Source organism: Aotus nancymaae, unplaced genomic scaffold (assembly GCF_030222135.1).
Source record: "Aotus nancymaae isolate 86718 unplaced genomic scaffold, 86718_ANA_hifiasm-v0.15.2.pri h1tg000028l, whole genome shotgun sequence".
Lineage (NCBI taxonomy): Eukaryota > Metazoa > Chordata > Mammalia > Primates > Aotidae > Aotus > Aotus nancymaae.
This window is the reverse complement of record NW_026988441.1, coordinates 14,648,570-14,660,807: the sequence shown is the minus strand read 5'-3', so window position 1 is coordinate 14,660,807 and position 12,238 is coordinate 14,648,570. Positions and strand designations below refer to the sequence as shown.

At 48.2% G+C, this 12,238-nt stretch overlaps 1 protein-coding gene across 1 annotated transcript; it reads left to right on the top strand.

Moving 5' to 3' along the window:
- Positions 1-9,666: 9,666 nt before the first annotated feature.
- IFNL1 (interferon lambda 1) lies at positions 9,667-12,238 on the top strand. Its single transcript, XM_012438845.1, has 5 exons — positions 9,667-9,837; positions 10,328-10,405; positions 11,733-11,882; positions 11,986-12,069; positions 12,146-12,238. The coding sequence occupies exons 1-5, from the start codon at positions 9,667-9,669 to the stop codon at positions 12,236-12,238; spliced, it is 576 nt and encodes a 191-aa protein (XP_012294268.1).

Here is a 12,238-nt window from a genome sequence, read left to right as displayed (position 1 = left end):
CACCAGTTTTTGCATGCACTCATTTCTTTTTTAAATGTCTTTGTGTATAATTCAGTGAAACTTTATCACAGGTATAAATCTCACAATCAAAATACAGAATTCCTTCTTTACTACAAAGAAATGCACAAGTCACACCTTTACAGTCACATCCTCCCTCTCCTTCCCTTACCCTTGACAACCACTAATCTGTTCTCCAGATTTGTAATTTTGTCATTTCAAGGATGTTCTATAAATGAAATCAGATAGTATGTCACTTTTTTTTTCCTCGAGATGGAGTCTTGCTCTGTCGCCCAGGCTGGAGTGCAATGGCTTGATCTCTGCTCACTGCAACCTCCGCCTCCAGGGTTCAAGCAATTCTCCTGCCTCAGCCTCTCAAGTAGCTGGGCTTACAGGCATGCACCAGCCACGCCTGGCTAATTTTTTTGATTTTTTGTATTTTTAGTAGAGATGGGGTTTCATGTTGGCCAGGCTGGTCTCGAACTGACTTCACAATCCACTCACCTCGGCCTCCCAAACTGCTGGGATTACAGGTGTGAGTCAACATGCCCAGCCAACATGTCACTTTTTTGAGTCTGACTTTTTTCCCCACTCAGCAAAATGTGCTTAAAATCCATTCAGGTTGTGTGTATAAATAGTTGAATCCTATTCATTGCTGAATAGAGACAGGGTTTCGCCATGTTGGCCAGGGTGGTCCCGAACCCCTGACCTCAGGCGATCCGCCCTCCTTGGCCTCCCAAAGTACTGGGATTACAAGTGTGAGCCACCGCACCTGACCTAATTTTTGTATTTTTAGTAGAGATGAGATTTCGCCATGTTGGCCAGGCTGCTCTCAAACTCCTGATCTCAAGTGATCCGCCCACCTCAGCCTCCCAAAGAGCTAGGATTACAGGCATGCGCCACCATGCCTGGCCTCCATCCATTTGCTTTTAACCTACCTATGTCATTATATTTGAAGTGAGTTTCCTGCAGACAGCATACAGTTTTAAAAAATATATTCTGCCAGGGGCCGGGCGCGGTGGTTCACGCCTGTAATCCCAGCACTTTGGGAGGCCAAGGCAGGTGGATCACGAGGTCAAGAGATCGAGACCATCCTGGTCAACATGGTGAAACCCCGTCTCTACTAAAAATACAAAAAATCAGCTGGGCATGGTGGCGCGTGCCTGTAATCCCAGCTACTCAGGAGGCTGAGGCAGGAGAATTGCCTGAATCCAGGAGGCGGAGGTTGCGGTGAGCCGAGATCGCGCCGTTACACTGCAGCCTGGGTAACAAGAGCGAAACTCCGTCTCCAAAAAAAAAAAAAATATATATATATATATATGTGTATATATATATATATATATATATGTGTATATATATATATATTCTGCCAATCTCTGTATATAAACCATTTTCATTTAATACAATTACAGATATATTAGAACTTAAGTCTCTCCTATGGATTACTAAGCATTTTTTTAGTGTTTCATTTCGCTTTTTTATCTATTATTTATTTATTTAGAGATGGAGTTTCGCTCTTGTTGCCTAGGCTGGAGTGCAGTGGCACGATCTTGACTCACCACAACCTCTGCCTCCTGGGTTCAAGTGATTCTCCTACCTCAGCCTCCTGAGTAGCTGGGATTATAGGCACCTGCCACCACCCCAGCTAATTGTTTGTATTTGTAGTAGAGATGGGGTTTCACCATGATGGCAAGGCTGGTCTTGAATTCCTGACCTTGTGATCCACCTGCCTCATCCTTCCTAAGTGCTGGGATTACAGGCGTGAGAAATCGTGCCTTGCCCTCATTTCACTTTATCTGTAGCGTTTTCTTAGTGTATCTCTTTGTATAGAGGTTTTTAGTGGTTGCTCTGGAATTACAGTATATATATAACATCATGATGTAATAGTATTAATATTTTATCACTTCAGATGAGATGTAGGAAACATTACAATTTAGGTCCCTTTATCCTCCCTGATTTATAAATATATAGATACCTGTATTTTGCAGGACGGAACAGAGTCTCACTCCATCACCCCGGTTGGAGTGCAGTCACGGCTCACCGAAGCCTCACCTCCCTGTCTCAGGTGATCCTCCCACCTCAGCCTCCGGAGTAGCTGGAACCATGGGACCACAGGCACGTGCCACTACACCCGGCTAATTTTTGTATTTTTGTTAGAGATAGGTAGGGTTTTGCCATGTTTCCCAGGCTGGTCTCAAATTTCTGAGCTCAAGCAATCCACCCATTTTGACCTCCCAAAGTGCTGGCATTACAGGCGTGAGCCACCATGCCTGTCCCCACCTTCTTTCTGATCTTCTGAAACATCAGTGATGTGAGTGTTAAAACTTAATGTAGTAAGGGTCCCTGGAGCTCTTTTCTTTTCTCTCTCTCTCTTTTTTTTTTTTTTTTTTTTGAGTCAGGGTCTCACATTGTCCTCCAGGCTGGAGGGCAGTGGTGTAATCTTGGCTCGCTGCAACCTCCACCTCCCTGGAGCTCTTTTCATTTTCAAGCATCTACTTTCTATCTTGTGTTCAGACTTCAATCTATTTACTACTTACTCTCTGTTGTTCAGAACGAGGGGTTTCTACTGACCTAGCTTCAAGTTTACCGATTCTTCCTTCTGTCATCTCCTTTCTGCTATTTGGCCCTTTCAGTGAGTTTTACTTCAGTTCTTGTATTTTTTAGTTCTAAAATTTCCACTCAATTCTTTATATCTTCTATTTCTTTGATGAAACTATCTATTAAAAACTTTTGTTTCAAACATATTTATGATTGTTTGTTGAAGCATTTTTATGACAATTACTTTAAAATTATTGTCGGAGAGCCAGGCATGGTGTCTCACACCTGTAATCCTAGCTACTCAGAAAGCCTAAGAGGGTCATCCAACACAGTGGTTGCAGGAAAAAAGAAAAAAAAAAAAAAATATATATATATATATATATATAAAAGAAAACCAAAGAGGGAAGATTATTTCAGGCCAGGAGTTTGAAGCCAACCTGAGCAACAGAGTTAGATTTCACCCATCTCTTTTAAAAAGCAAATAAATAAAAAATTTTAAAATATATATTGCCCAATAATTTCAATATTTGTATCATTTTAGTGTTGGCATCTATTGATTGGCTTTACCCATTCTGCTTGAGATTTTCCTGGTTCTTGAGATGATGAGTATGAGTTATTTTCTCTTGTATCCTGGACTTTGAGACAGTATATTGTGAAATGCTGGTTTCTTTTTTGATCTTGTCATTGCTGAGGCAATCATCAGAGCTCTGTTCACACATTCCTGGTGTTAGTCACCTTACACAGTGACCAAATCACAAGTTTTGGGTAATTACTATGTAATTACCCAAACTTGTAATAGCATAGTAATTGTAACCAGATGCACACATACACACACACAAACAAGCCCATTTGCACATAAAAGAAGAAATCGTGCTGGGCGCGGTGGCTCACGCCTGTAATCCCAGCACTTTGGGAGAGGCCAAGGCGGGTGGATCACGAGGTCAAGAGATCGAGACCAACCTGGTCAACATGGTGAAACCCTGTCTCTACTAAAAATACAAAAAATTAGCTGGGCATGGTGGCGCGTGCCTGTAATCCCAGCTACTCAGGAGGCTGAGGCAGGAGAATTGCCTGAACCTAGGAGGCGGAGGTTGCGGTGAGCCGAGATCGCGCCATTGCACTCCAGCCTGGGTAACAAGAGCGAAATTCCGTCTCAAAAAAAGAGAAGAAGAAATCGTCTACGTGTGCAGGTGTGATTCCTTTGCTCCTTGGGCCCCAGGACAACAGTAGAGTCAAAATCGCTGTGGGAATTAGAGTTGATAGAGCCCCCACCATAGTTTAGGTGACCTGAAAGCTGGGCTGTGTATCTGTCTTAGTGCATTTGTGTTGCTGTAAAGAAGTACCTGAGGCTGGGCAATTTATAATGAAAAGAGGCTTATTTGGCTCACAGCTCTGCAGGCTGTGTGAGATGCATGGCACTGGGGTCTGCTCCTGGTGAGGGCGCTGAGCTGCTTCCACTCAGGATGGAAGGCAAAGGGGAGCTGCATGTTCAGAGACCGTGTGGCAAGAGAGGAAGCAAGAGAGATGAGAGGTGCCAGGCTCGTTTTAACAAGCAGCTCTTGTGGAACCTAACAGAGTGAGGACTCACACACTACCTCAAGGACGGCACCAAACCATTCACAAAGGATCTGCCCCCGATGACCCAAACACCTCCACTCAGCTCCACCTCCCAACACTGCCACACTGGGGATTAAACTTTTTTTTTTTTTTCTTTTTGAGACAGAGTCTCACTCTGTCACCCAGGCTGGAGTGCAGTGGCATGATCTTAGCTCACTGCAGCCTCCACCTCCTGGGTTCAAGTGATTTTCTGCTTCAGCTTCCTGAGTAACTGGGACTACAGGCATGTGCCACCATGCCTGGCTAATTTTTTTGTGTTTTTAATGGAGACAGGGTTTCACCATGTTGACCAGGCTGGTCTTGAACTCCTGAACTCAAGTGATCTGCCTGCCTTGGTCTCCCAAAATGCTGGGATTACAGGCGTGAACCACTGCACCCAGCCAGGATTAAACTTCAACGTGAGATTTGGAAGGGACAAACATCCACAGTTTAGTAACATCCAAGATGGCTCAGTCACACGATTGGCGGCTGATGTCAAGTGGAAGTGGAAGCACAGTGTTTTCAGAGCCCTCTAGCATGGTACCCGGCCTCCCCCTGAGTGATAGTCTCAAGAGAACCAAGCGAAAGATTCTTGTCCTTTTCTGACTTTGCCTCGGAGTTTGTGCAGCACCCGTGGTTACACATGAGCCACTAGGGCCAGCCCAGACCCAAGGGAAGGGGACAAACTCACTTCTCAATGAGGAAAGGGTCAAAGACTTTGAAAACATATTTTTTTTGTTTCAGGATTTTGTCTGTTTTTTTGTGTGTGTGTTTTTTTTTTTAGGGTCTCACTCTGGCACTCAGGCTAAAGTGCAGTGGCACCGCAGCCTCAAGTTCCTGGGCTCAAGAGATCCTCCTGCCTCAGCCTCCTACGCAGCTGGGACCACAGGCACGTGCTGCATGCTTGTGTGTTGTTGTTGTTGTTGTTGGTTTGTTTTGCTGGTTTGTTTGTTTGAGACAGAGTCTCGCTCCATCACCCAGAGTGCAGTGGAGTGATCTTGGCTTACTATAACCTCCACCACCCGGGTTCAAGCAATTCTTGTTCCTCTGCCTCCCGAGTAATGCCACCATGCCTGGCTAATTTTTTGTATTTTTAGTAGAGACAGGGTTTCTCCATGTTGGCCAGGCTGGTGGTCTTGGACTCCTGACCTCAGATGATCTGCCCACCTTGGCCTCCCAAAGTGCTGGGATTACAGGCGTGAGCCACCACACCTGGCCCCCTCCTTAAATTTTGACCCTGGTCCCCTAATTTGACTCACCCTACTTCCAACCCCAAAAAGGCTACTGCTGCTCACAGCTAGAGGTCATTTGTTCTGGGGACCCTGAGAAGATCAAGGAATCATGTAGGAGTCACCTCAGAATTGACCCTCCAAGGAGAAGGGTAACTGCGGTATTTATTCAATTGCTTTCAGCCCTCACTGGTTGAGGATTGCTGCTGGGGGAATCGATCCTGCTACTTCCAGTCCATTCTGCATTTAGAGTAGAAAGACCTCGGTCTCTGGCAGAGAAGCAGAAAGAGCCAAGCACATGAGGTGGGAAACTGTCGGCCTGTGTGGCAACTGACCACGGTAAACACAAGCTGAGGGGATACAGTAGGGGCATCAGCTGGTGTGCTACCATATATTCCAGAAAGCCTCCCACACAGAGGACAGGTGTGAGCTAGAGGCAACCTAAGTGTCCATCACTGGGGGAGTAGATAAGTAAAAGTGCTGCGGTTGTGCACACCATGAAATACGGTACAGCAGTCATAAACAGGAAACTTGATGTATACAGCTGTGTGAAGAGATCTCAGAAGCAGTGTTAAGTTAAAAAAGAAAGGAGTAGAAGATTTATAACACAATCCTGCTTATGTAAATTGGAAACACACACACGCACAAAATCACAAATTATAAAGATACATCTTCGCAGCTATTTATCAAGTGCATTATAGTGGGTGTCTGTGGGGGTGCGGTGGGAGTGGGAATTGGCAATGGGGGAGTAAAAGCCTTGGAGGGTCTTTCATGGGCCAATTGTGATCCTGTGTTATGATCTGAAGAGTATGATTAATAACTTTCTGTTCCAAAGGGCTAAGAAAAAATAAAGGAGTGAAAAATATGAAATGCCTGCACATCAGAGCAGTTTCTTACCTGCTACACAATTATTATCACTGCAGGGATGATGACAGCAAGGCAACCAGACTCACCGCCCACCTTCTCTCCACACAGCCCCTCCAGTCCCCAGGAAACGCACTTGCCCCCAGCAAATCAGAAGCTTCCTTCCCTTTTCATGCTACCCATGAAAGGAGACAGAAAGGAGAAGTGGGCCTGTTACCCTCAGAGGTTCTCATCTTCCACTGGGCTGCATATGGAATAGGAAGCAAGTGCACAGGACTCTGATCATACCCTATCTCTGCCACTAGCCGGCTGTGGGACCTTAGGCAAGTCACTTTGCTTTCCTATGCCTCAGTTATCTCACCAGTAAAATGGGCATGATTATGGTATTAGGGTTCTACAGAGAGACAGAACCAATAGGATGGGTGGATGGATGAATAGATAAATAGATGATAGATCAGATAGATAGATAGATAGATAGACAGACAGACGGACAGACAGACAGATAGATAGATAGATGACAGACAGACAATAGCTGGATACAGTGGCTCACATCTGTAATCCCAGAACGTTGGGAGGCCAAGGCAGGTGGACCACTTGAGGCCAAGAGTTCAAGACTGGCCTGGCCAACATGGCAAAATCCCACCTCTATAAAAATTAGCCAGGTGTGGTGGTGGGCACCTATAATCCCAGCTACTTGGGAAGCTGAGGCAGAGAACCACTTGAACCCTGGAGGCGGAGGTTGCAGTGAGCCAAGATTATGCCACTGCAGTCTAGCCTGGGCGCCAGAGCAAAATTCTGTCTCAAAAAAAAAAAAAAAAAGATAAAGATGGCTGGGCACAGTGACTCACGCCTGTAATCACAACACTTTGGGAGGCCAAGGTGTATGGATCACAGGAGGCCAGGAGTTCGAGACCAGCCTGGCCAACATGGCAAAACTCCGTCTCTACTGAAAATACAAAAAATTGGCCAGACATGGTGGCACGCGCCTGTAATCCCAGTACTCGGGAGGCTGAGGCAGGAGAATCACTTGAACCTAAGAGACAGAGGCTGCAGTCAGCTGAGATCTCGCCATTGTACTCCAGCCTGAGCAACAATAGTGAAACTCCGTCTCAAAAAATAATATAGATTGATTGTTAGATGATAGATAAATGATACATAAATAGACTAGATATCTAGAGAGATAGACTAGATACATAGATGATTGACAGATTAGATAGATATAGATACATAGAAGATGATAGATAGATGATAGAGAGCTAGAAGATGATGATTGATAGATAGATAGATAGATAGATAGATAGATAGATAGATAGATAGATAGATAGGAGGGAATTTATTAGGTGAATTGGCTCAGACAGTTATGGAGGCTAAGAAGTTCCCCAACAGGCCATCTGCAAGCTGGAGAACCAGGGAAGACTGTAATCCAGTTCAGTCCAAGAACAAAAGGCTCAGGACTTGGGAGACAGCTGGTGCGAGTCCCAGCATTTTATTTACTTATTTATTCATGAGACGGAGTGTTGCTCCATCACCCAGGCTGGAGTGCAGTGGCATGATCTCAGCTCACTGCAGCCTCCGCCTCCAGGGTTCAAGCGATTCTCCTGCCTCAGCCTCCCGAGTAGCTGGGACTACAGGCATGTGCCACCGCGTCTGGCTAATTTTTGTGCTTTTAGTAGAGACGGGGTTTCACCATGTTGGCCAGGCTGGTCTCAAACTTCTGACCTCAAGTGATCTGCCTGCCTCGGCCTCCCAAAGTGCTGGGATTACAGGCGTGAGTCACCGTGCCCGGCTGCAAGTCCCAGCAATCAAAGGCCAGAGAGCCTGGAGTTCTGACGTTCGAGGGCAGATGCAGTGTGTCCCAGCTAGTAAGAGAGAGCAAATTCACCTTTCCTCCGCCTTTTTGTTCTATTCAGGTCCTCGGCCGATTGGATGGTGCCCACCACATTCAGTAACAACAGGTCTTCCTTACTCAGTCCACTGAGTCAAATGCGAGTCTCTTCTAAAAGCACCTCAGAGTCATACCCAGAATTAACATGTCACCAGCTATCTGGTAAACAACCAGTCAAGGTGACACCTAAAATTAACCATCATAATCATAAAAATAACTACTCATAGAAACATTAGGAGCATGAACTGAGTTAGTTAATGGGACAATCTTAAACCAGTGGCAGAAGCTCCCTCTTGGCCGGGAGCAGTGGCTCATGCCTCTAATCCTAGCACTTTGGAAGGCTGAAGCAGGAGGATGGCTTGAGGCCAGGAGTTCAAGACCAGCCTGGGCAATACAGTGAGACCTCCACCTCTACAAAAAATAAATAATAAATAATAATTAATAAAATAAGGTGGTGGCTCACACCTGTAATCCCAGCACTTTGGGAGGCTGAGGCAGGTGGATCACCTGAGGTCAAGAGTTCGAGACCAGCCTGGCCAACATGGTGAAACCCTGTCTCTACTAAAAATACAAAAATTAGCCAGGTGTGGTGGCACACACCTATAATCCCAGCTAGTTAGGAGGCTGAGACAGGAGAATCGCTTGAACCCAGGAGGCAGAGGTTGCAGTGAGCCAAGATTGCGCCATTGCACTCTAGCCTGGTCAACAAGAGTGTAACTCTGTCTTCAAAAAATAATAATGATAGCTGGGTGTGGTGGCTCACACCTGTAATCTCAGCACTTTGGTAGACCAAGGCAGGTTGATCACGAGGTCAGGAGATCAAGACTATCCTGGCAAACATGGTGAAACCCTGTCTCTACTAAAAATATGAAAATCAGCTGGGCGTGGTGGCACGTGCCTATAATCCCAGCTACTCAGGAGGCTGAGACAGGAGATTAGTTTGAACCCGGGAGACAGAGGTTGTAGTGAGGCAAGATTGCACCACCGCACTTCAGCCTAGTGAGAGAGCGAGATGTCTCAAAACATAATAATAATAATAATAAAATTTAAAAAGAAGCTTTTTTTTTTTGAAACAGGATCTCACTCTGTTGCCCAGGCTGGAGTGCAGCGGCACGATCTCGTCTCACTGCAACCTCCGCCTCCCAGGTTCAGGTGAGCCTCCTGAGTAGCTGGGATCACAGGTGCAGACCACCACACCTGGCTACTTTAAAATAAAAAAGAAGTTTTCTCCCTGCCACTTAGGTAGCCTTATCCATAACCTCGGCCTCCGTCAGGGACTTCCTGAGGCCAGTTGCCTGAGAGCCACCCAGGGAGTAAGAAATTTACTTTCTCTTTCCTTTTGGATGCAGCTCCCAGCTCATTTGTCCCCACCCACACCTGTTCCCTCACCGGGCTCCCAGACTGGCCCCACCCACTCATGCCTTTAAAGTCAAAGTGGAAATTCTCATTTCCAATCTCACTTTACATACATCATCCTGGATTGCTCATCTTGGGCATTCCTCATTTCCCGGCTAAAAAGCAGAGAAATGCCGCTGGGGAAGCAGTTGCGATTTAGCCATGGCTGCAGCTTGGATCGTGGTGCTGGTGACTTTGGTGCGAGGTTTGGCTGTGGCAGGCTCTGTCCCCACTTCCAAGCCCATCACTACTGGGAAGGGCTGCCACATTGACAGGTACAAATCTCTGCCACCGCAGGAGCTAGCGAGCTTCAAGAAGGCCAGGGATGCCTTGGTAAGTGCCTGTTGCTGTGGGCTAACCTCTGCTACAGTGTCTGCTAATGTGGGCTAGCCTCAAGCCTTCCAACTATGGCGAACCTCTATCCTTCCTGCACTGGGTTAAACCCATGCTGTCAGGCCAACTTCATCCTTGCTGCTATGAGCTAGCTTCCAGCCCTCCTGCTGTGGGCTAACCTCTGCCCTGCTACTGTGGGCTAACCTCTAGCCTTCCAACTATGGCAAACTTCTATCTTTTCTGCACTGGGTTAAACCCATGCTGTCAGGCCAACTTCATCCTTGCTGCTATGAGCTAGCTTCCAGCCCTCCTGCTGTGGGCTAACCTCTGCCCTGCTACTGTGGGCTAACCTCTAGCCTTCCAACTATGGCGAACTTCTATCTTTTCTGCACTGGGTTAAACCCATGCTGTCAGGCCAACTTCATCCTTGCTGCTATGAGCTAGCTTCCAGCCCTCCTGCTGTGGGCTAACCACTACCCTTGCTCTCTAGGAAGAGTCATTCAAGCTGAAAGACTGGAATTGCACCTCTCCTGTCTTCCCCAGGAATTGGGACCTGCGGCTGCTCCAGGTGAGCTGGAAGTCAGTCCACCTTCGCCCTTACCTTGACCCTCTCCCCTATCTCCTTAAGTGGCCCCTCAGCCTTCTTTGTTTCCCGTGTCCTTCCCTCTCTTGGACCTGTCCTCACCTGTCCTGTGGCCCTGTCACTTCTCAACTGCTGTCTTGACTCTGTCCTTCCCCTGGGTCCTTTTATCATCTCCTGTCAGCCCCACTTCCCTTGCTGGCTCACCTGTCCCTGTCACTTCCACTCTCACTCTTTTTTTTTTTTTTTTGAGACGGAGTTTCGCTCTTGTTACCCAGGCTGGAGTACAATGGCGTGATCTCAGCTCATCGCAACCTCCGCCTCCTGGGTTCAGGCAATTCTCCTGCCTCAGCCTCCTGAGTAGCTGGGATTACAGGCATGTGCCACCATGCCCAGCTGATTTTTTGTGTTTTTAGTAGAGACGGGGTTTCACCATGTTGATCAGGATGGTCTCGATCTCTTGACCTCGTGATCCACCCGCCTCGGCCTCCCAAAGTGCTGGGATTACAGGCGTGAGCCACCGCGCCCGGCCCCGCTCTCACTCTTTATTTCTCCCCCAAATGTCCTCAGTCTCTCCCCAGCCTGTACCTTTCACCTTGCGCCACTTCTCCCTGTCTGTTCTCAGCACTGACTCTCTCTCCCTCTCACCTGTCCCTCATCATCTCTCCCTGACATGCATCCAGCTCATGATGCTCCCCCTTCATCCACCCTTCTCTCTTTATTTATTTATTTATTTTGATACGGAGTTTCCAGGCTGGAGTGCAATGGTGCAATCTCGGCTCACCACAACCTCCACTTCTCAGGTTCAAGCGATTCCCCTGCCTGAGCTTCCCGAGTAGCTGGGATTACAGGCACCTGCCACCACACCCAACTAACTTTTGTATTTGTAGTAGAGATGGGGTTTCACCATGTTGGCCAGGCTGGTCTCGAACTCCTGAGCTCAGGTGATTCACCTGCCTCAGCCTCCCAAAGTGCTGGGATTACAGGCGTAAGCCACTGGGCCCAGCCCCACCCTACTCTGAGCATGCAGCTGTCCCTCTCACTGCACTCCAAACCTGTTTCCTCTTCACCCGTCCCAGCAACCCCCTTAAGTCCCCTTTCATTTGTCTCCATGTCATTTATCCCCTCACCTGCCTCCTTGACCTTCCTGCCTCATCTGTATCCTTCCCTCATGTCTTCTCCCTCCTGTCTCCTTCTCCCCAGACCCCACACCTGTCCCCAACACATGCACCGAGTCACCTACCCTCCCTGGGACTGCCTACCTGTCCCTACTAACTAAGCCTTCCCTCACCTGCTCTTTCTCACCTCTTCTCAGGTGAGGGAGCGCCCCGTGGCCTTGGAAGCTGAGCTGGCCCTGACGCTGGAGGTTCTGGAGGCCACCGCTGACAATGACACGGCCCTGGGGGACGTCCTGGACCAGCCCCTTCACACCCTGCACCACGTCCTCTCCCAGCTCCGGGCCTGTGTGAGTTCTCGGGGCCCGGGCACCCAGGTCTGTGGGCTCTGAGCAGCAGCTTCCCCTGTGCTGGCCCGGCCCTGCCTCACACACCACCCTCCTCTGCACACAGGTCCAGCCTCAGCCCACGGCAGGGCCCAGGCCCCGGGGCCGCCTCCACCACTGGCTGCACCGGCTCCAGGAGGCCCCGAAAAAGGTGAGTGACCCAGGAGGGGAGCCACTGGGAGCCCAGATCCTGGACAGCCCCTGACCCATCCCCTCCTCCCCTGCAGGAGTCCCCTGGCTGCCTCAAGGCCTCCGTCACCTTCAACCTCTTCCGACTCCTCGTACGGGACCTGCATTGTGTCGCCAGCGGCGACCTGTGA

Bases quoted from the DNA above. Each gene is read 5' to 3' on its own strand.
- IFNL1 (XM_012438845.1), top strand. From the start codon at position 9,667: ATGGCTGCAGCTTGGATCGTGGTGCTGGTGACTTTGGTGCGAGGTTTG. The intron at 11,883-11,985 runs GTGAGTTCTCGG...CTCTGCACACAG, and splicing joins TCTCCCAGCTCCGGGCCTGT to GTCCAGCCTCAGCCCACGGC. The intron at 12,070-12,145 runs GTGAGTGACCCA...CCTCCCCTGCAG, and splicing joins TCCAGGAGGCCCCGAAAAAG to GAGTCCCCTGGCTGCCTCAA.